The sequence below is a fragment of the Rhea americana genome, unplaced genomic scaffold (genome assembly GCF_003343005.1).
Source record: "Rhea americana isolate MKP2758 unplaced genomic scaffold, rheAme1 scaffold_810, whole genome shotgun sequence".
Lineage (NCBI taxonomy): Eukaryota > Metazoa > Chordata > Aves > Rheiformes > Rheidae > Rhea > Rhea americana.
In genome coordinates, this window is record NW_028186991.1 from 1 (window position 1) to 5,637 (window position 5,637).

A 5,637-nucleotide genomic window follows, 5' to 3' on the forward strand; every position below is an offset into this window, starting at 1 on the left:
CTGGAGAGACCCCCCCGCCCCCCCCCGAGCAGCCCCGCTGCCCCGTACCCAGCTCGGGCGCCCACACCAGCTCCTCGCTGACCGTCTCCATGATCGCGTTAGCGGTGCTCTCGTCCTTGAAGATGCTCTTGACGCGCAGGAGGTCGCCGGCGTAGAGGGCGTTGTGGACGGCGGGGTCGCGGCAGCGCTGGGGGCGCCGGGCGGGCGCAGGCGCCGGCCGGGTGCCGGATGGCAGGAACCGGCGCGTGGCCGATTCCCGCACCAGGGCCCGCCGGCGCTCCTCCAGCTCCAGCAGCTCCCGCTGGAGCCGCAGGGAGCGCAGGGCCGAGGAGGTGAAGGCAAAGGTTTCCTGGGACATGGTGGGGCTGGAGGGACCCTGGGAGGGCAGAGAGWCGGGCTGGGGGTCAGCGAACTGCCTCCGGCGCCTGGCTCGGGGTTATAAATAGGGCTGCGCTGAGGCCCTCGTGCCCCGCTTGCACATGCTGAATCAAGAGCCCAAGCCGGGCCACCCTATAAATAACTCCCCGTCGCGGTAAACAGGGTCATGTTGGCTCAGGGCTGCCAGGGACTTGCCAGGGACCCACCCTTCGGTGGGTGCAAAACGGGGATCATCTTAAGGGAGTACGGGGGGGGGGGGATGCTGAAGTGCAGGTCTAGGATCTGGTCACCCCCAGGACTCACTTGGGGCAGGGCCAACCAGAGCCAGGGAGGATGGAAGGAGCTGTGCTGAACCCCCGCTGCCAGGCCGGGCACAGGAGAGCTGGCATTTCCTTGTGCCCCCCCACCCCCACCTCAACTGGCTCTTTGGGGCAGGATGTCTAGGTCCTGAGCTCATCCCGCACCAGCTGGACCCCCACGCAGCCGGGCCCTCATGGCTCCCACGCAYGCTGCCCCATGGGATCAACCCTCGGGGGAGATGTTTGGGCTCCCAGGTGACCTCAAGCCCTGCGGGAGCAGCACAGCACCCTCGCACCATGGCACCAGCCTTGGAGTGGCAGAGACAGTGCAATGGGGGACTGTGGGCTCGGACTGAGGCCTGCGGGTGCAAGAGCGCTGGAGGTACGACTGCACCTCGCAGAGGGGCTGCTGGGGGCAGCCCGGGGGCTCCGCCACCTCTGCCGGCCCCACTGGCGGCCAAGCCGAAACGCACCCACCTGGGAAGGGTTTGGGGGCACCAAGATCAGCAGAAAATCCCCACGCTGGGGGCAGCCAGGCACCGCTAGCCCCAGAGGCAGGGCAGCAACATGAGAGAAAACRTGGGCTGTTCAGAAACAGAAATAGCCCTTTAATGCAGGTTTGGGAGCAGAGAGGGGCTGGGCTGCCCGGGGAGGAGCAGGGGGACAAGCAGTGGTGATGAAGCCGTGTCCACCTAGGACTCCCCAGGACTGTCCRGGTCTCCGCAGCTCTCGGCTCCAGAACGAACACAACACACAGAGACACACAGAGGAATGAGAACGTAGACAGGAGGCTGGCWCGGAGGCCTCGCTCGGCCACGGTTCAGTCCAGACCTTACCAACGGTGACAACCTTCCCTGGGCCCGGCTGCCACAGGCCYGCCCTGTACCAAGTTCCCCATGGTCAACAGGCATCAGCTTGGGCCTGAGCAGAGAAGAAGTCCTCGGGCAGCTCTCCCAGGAGCCCGTCCAAGTCGTCTGCACAGGGGAGGATGAAACGTGTGCATCAGCCATCGCTTGCACGGAGACAGGGAATTGACTCCCTGCACTGGGTATGGCTTGAGGGGAGCCCTGCTTTTGGCTTTAGAAGGCAGGGCAGGGACCATCCAAGCCCCAGGACTTGCTTTCTGCCACGCTGCAGGATCCTGAGCTCTTCCCCCACTCCCCGAGAGGGCCAACTCACCCATGTCGCAGTTGTTGGCTCCCAGAGGCTCTCCTCGCCTGGGCCTGTAGTTTTCTGGGTGCAATGAGAAGCCTTCAGGCAACTGCTCAGTGCTGTGGCTGCTTGTCCTGGATTGTCCCCAGGTCCTAGGGGCAGGAATGCCCTGGGAGATCTGTGCTGGATGGTGCTGGTGTAACCTAGCCTGGGCAGCGACCTGCAAAAACCCAGCAGAACAGAATTGTTGTGGGCCATCCCACCTGCACGTGGGACCACAGCAGGATTTATCTGTCCCTCTCAAGCCTCCTCCTTAACCTGCTGTCCCTATATCCAGGGTCCCTGCTGCCCAGACCCCCCTGTAGGTGCCCCCAGGAGGTCCCCATACGTCCATACCGAGGCCGCAGGCATCGCGCCCTCCYTCTCAGTCTGCTGTTCTGGCGACAGCTGCGATAAGCTGCCCTCGGTCTCYGGCGGGTAAATCTTGAGAAGGTTGTTGGGTGTTACGTTGAGGTAGTGGTTGCGGTGGGATGGGGAGAAGACGCCCACCTGCGAGGACAGAGCAGTGGTCTGGAGCCAGCTCTGAGCTTTTGCTGGTGCCCCTGGGGAAGGGCCTGGGGAGCAGCAGCAGCCCCTCGTTTCTCTCCCCCCAGGGTACAAGCCTGGTCGCTGGGAACAGGGGCAGAAATGCAGCCTGGACAGCATCACTGCTGCTGGAGGATCTGCCTCCCACAGGCCTCCACACCTCGTACCTGCTTCAAGAGCAGCACCGAGCCAGGCTTGAGTTCGCTCTGTCTCTCTTCCAGCAGCAGGCGATGCACCGTGCCCTGGATCTCTCCTGCGCACAAGGGCAAACAGGACCCATTAGCCACAGGCAGCGATCGCTGTGAGCCCGGGAGGAGCTGCAGAGAGCTGCAGCCCACAGCCCGAGCCAGGCACAAGCACAGATGTGCGGATACAGTATCCCCTGGGATGGTGAGCAACCAGCCTAGAGCATCGCATCTCCTCACATCCGCTCCAGCATCCAGGGGAGAGGCAAGGAGATGGGATTAGAGGGTGGTGCTGGGCCCCTCTGGGGTGATTCTGCTTCTTATTGCAGCRAGGACTTCTCCACATGGCACAGGCAGAGCACACAGGACACCAGAGCAAGGGCTCTCTCTYGTCACCCCCAAAGAACGCCTACCAGTTGGGTCCTTGAACACGGCGCCAGCATCAACAGTGGTCCTGGTCAGGGTCTTGATCATTACGGCCATGCTGGGGACCTTGTTCTTCGGGAGCTGCTTCAAGGCTGCCTGCACACACAGACCCCCGTCACACCAACATCCCCGAGGACAACCCAGGTGAGGTATCGCCACCCAYGGGATGTCTGCAGTCGACCCCATCCCAGACCCCTGCAATGCCCTGCCCGTGTTTCCAGATGCTGGGCACTAAAACAGCTCTGAGGGGAAAAGCTAGAGAGCTGGGACCCTCGGGGGGCCTTTGCCCGAGGCCCCTCTTACCTTCCGCAGCACCATGGCCACACTGTAGGTCCTGAGGAAGCAGCTGGGGTCCCTCTCATCCAGCCCCAGCTCTGTCTTCAAGGCAAGCCAGGGGCCCTTCCCAAAATCATCCTCCGTGGGTGGCGGGGAGCAGGGCAGTTCCTAGAGTCACAGGACAGCTGCAGTTGCTGCGCTGGAGCTGGGCCAGCGTCTCTCGCAGTCCGGCCCCGCAGGCGCTGTCACAGCGAGCGGGAGCCCCGGGACCTTCCCTGGGGCTCGGCATTGCTCTCCGGCAGCGCAGTCCCAACCCTCTGCAGCCTCCCAAACCGCCGACAGCAGCGCCGAGATTTACCAGCAGCCTCAGCCTGCCTGTGCCGGGGCTGCAGAGCGGGAGCAGGAGAAGGTGGTTACCTCTGTCCGCAGCTTTGCCAGAGCCCCRTGAGCTGGAGTTTGGGGAGTCGAAACAAAAATCTCCTCCAGATGTTTCCCAGCGTGCTTAAGGAAGACAGAGACAAGTCACATATGGCTGCTGCTCCGCAACAAAATACCAGATCCAGGGCATGCTCCGAGGCAGTCCCTGGGTTTTGCATCTCTTCGGAAGCCTAAAGCCACCAGGAGCGCAGGGAACTCAGCACTGCRGGAGCAGGGCCATTCGCCAGCTCTCAAAGCTTGAGATAAGGTAGGACCCTGATGGCAGCAGCCTTCCTGCTCTGGGAGAGCAACCAGCCCCTTTCCTGCCTGGAGGGGGACAAGCCAGGCTGGAGCCCAGCTGTGCAGGGACCAAGAGATGGGAACCACAACCCCAACTGCTCCTTCAGACAGCTCCCACCCCCCCCTGCACCTACCTGCTGCTGGGGCAGGATCCCGGCAGGCCCTGGGAACCGGCGAGTCTTTCCCTGCACTGGGACGCKGGGGGCGGCTCGGGGCGCTTTGCTGGCCGCCGTGACCAGCTGCACAAGGTGGTTGGTGACGACCGGCGYCTGGAGGGTGGCCTCCCGGGGCGGCTGCCTCGGTGGGGGCTCCACGCAGCTCATCAAGGGCTGCGGGTTCGCCGGGAGCCTGTGGGGTGGCCGCCAGCCGCTGCCGGGCAGCCTGGGCGCAGGGCAGCTCTGCCGGGGCACCTGCAGCATTGGGGACCGGGCATTGCTGCTCTGGGGTGCACGTGGCGTCGCGGAGGAGGCGTTTACTCCTGGCTGGCATGGGGAGGCTTGAAAAGGTCTCAGGGTTTGACCCCTGGGAGAGGGGACGGGGCCGTAGGAGGCACCCGGATTTAGCAGGGGCGCAGGCCGGGAGGAGCAGGCACCAGCCGCGCTGGGCCGYAGCGCCAGCTTGGGAGCAGCATCCGCCAGCGGCGACGGCAGCGGTTCCTGCCCACTCTCGGCCGGGGCGGCCCGCGGCCCCCCAGGCTGCAAGGGGCCAGGAGAAGACAGCTCCTCTTCCACTCGTGGCTTTTTGCAAGGCGCCCGTTCCTGGCTGYTCTCCTCCCTGGTGCGCAGCCCGGGGGGCATCTCCCGCCACGTGGGACCCGCACGGGCATCGCCAGCCTCGACCGGCAGGTCAGGCACCTCCAGCTCCATGCAGGCGGCCAGGAAGAGGTCGTTGTCCAGCTCGTCCTCGGCGGCCGCCCCCCCGGCTGGGGGGCCGCCCGGCGCTGAGCCGCAGGCTGGCGTGGAAACGCTGGCATCGCTTGTTTGGTGCGGGGCACCCACAGACGCCGAAGGGGAGCCCAGATCCCGCGAGCCCCYGGCTTGGTCGTCCTGCCTGGAGAGGGGCCTGAGGCCGGAGGGTTTGCCGGGGGGGCGACGGAGCTGGTGCAGGGGCTGCAGGCCGGAGCCGGGGGCCGGCACGCTGGGCGCGGAGTTGGGGGGCGGCCAACGCCTGGAGGGGCCGGGGGTTGAGAAACGGTTCTCGGCGTCCTCCACGGCGGAGAGGAAATCCTGCGGGAGGAGGAGAGGCCCCGCCGGCGTCAGCCCTCCCCACTGCTCCGTGGGGCGGCCAGGACCCACGCCGGGGTGCGGGTGGGGGGGTGTCCCTGGTGCCAGGTACAGATTAAAATCTATAGCCAGCTCCCTGCTAACGAGTTACATTGCTGCTTAACGAGCTGTGCTGCACTGGCTGCCAGGGAGGGTTAAGGCCACGGCAAGGGGGAGGCTCYGGGTCCCCAGGACGTCACCGCCCCAGCTGGGCCACTGCTCACCTCGTCCGCCAGGTCCCCCTCGGCCCCGAACAGCTTCTGGAGGCGGCGGGCCTAGGGGGCAGAGAGAGTTGTTCCCTCGCCGCCCCACATCTCCCCCCATCATTGCTCCCTCCCTGCCCCACGGGACCCCAAA

General features: G+C 65.5%; 1 protein-coding gene and 1 long non-coding RNA gene across 2 annotated transcripts; one reads left to right on the forward strand and one right to left on the reverse strand.

Annotated features, from left to right (window-relative positions):
• Positions 1 to 1,264: 1,264 nt before the first annotated feature.
• Positions 1,265 to 4,884, reverse strand: HROB (homologous recombination factor with OB-fold). The gene is made up of 8 exons (XM_085323065.1): positions 4,153 to 4,884; positions 3,719 to 3,802; positions 3,329 to 3,469; positions 3,013 to 3,121; positions 2,582 to 2,667; positions 2,226 to 2,378; positions 1,857 to 2,049; positions 1,265 to 1,651 (listed from the first exon to the last, which is right to left on the reverse strand). The coding sequence occupies exons 1-8, from the start codon at positions 4,882 to 4,884 to the stop codon at positions 1,578 to 1,580; spliced, it is 1,572 nt and encodes a 523-aa protein (XP_085179191.1). The 3' UTR covers positions 1,265 to 1,577.
• On the forward strand, positions 1,639 to 3,805 carry LOC146585363 (uncharacterized). Its single transcript, XR_014898007.1, has 4 exons — positions 1,639 to 1,725; positions 2,639 to 2,864; positions 2,953 to 3,169; positions 3,731 to 3,805. It is a non-coding gene; the product is annotated as an uncharacterized LOC146585363 (long non-coding RNA).
• Positions 4,885 to 5,637: the final 753 nt, after the last annotated feature.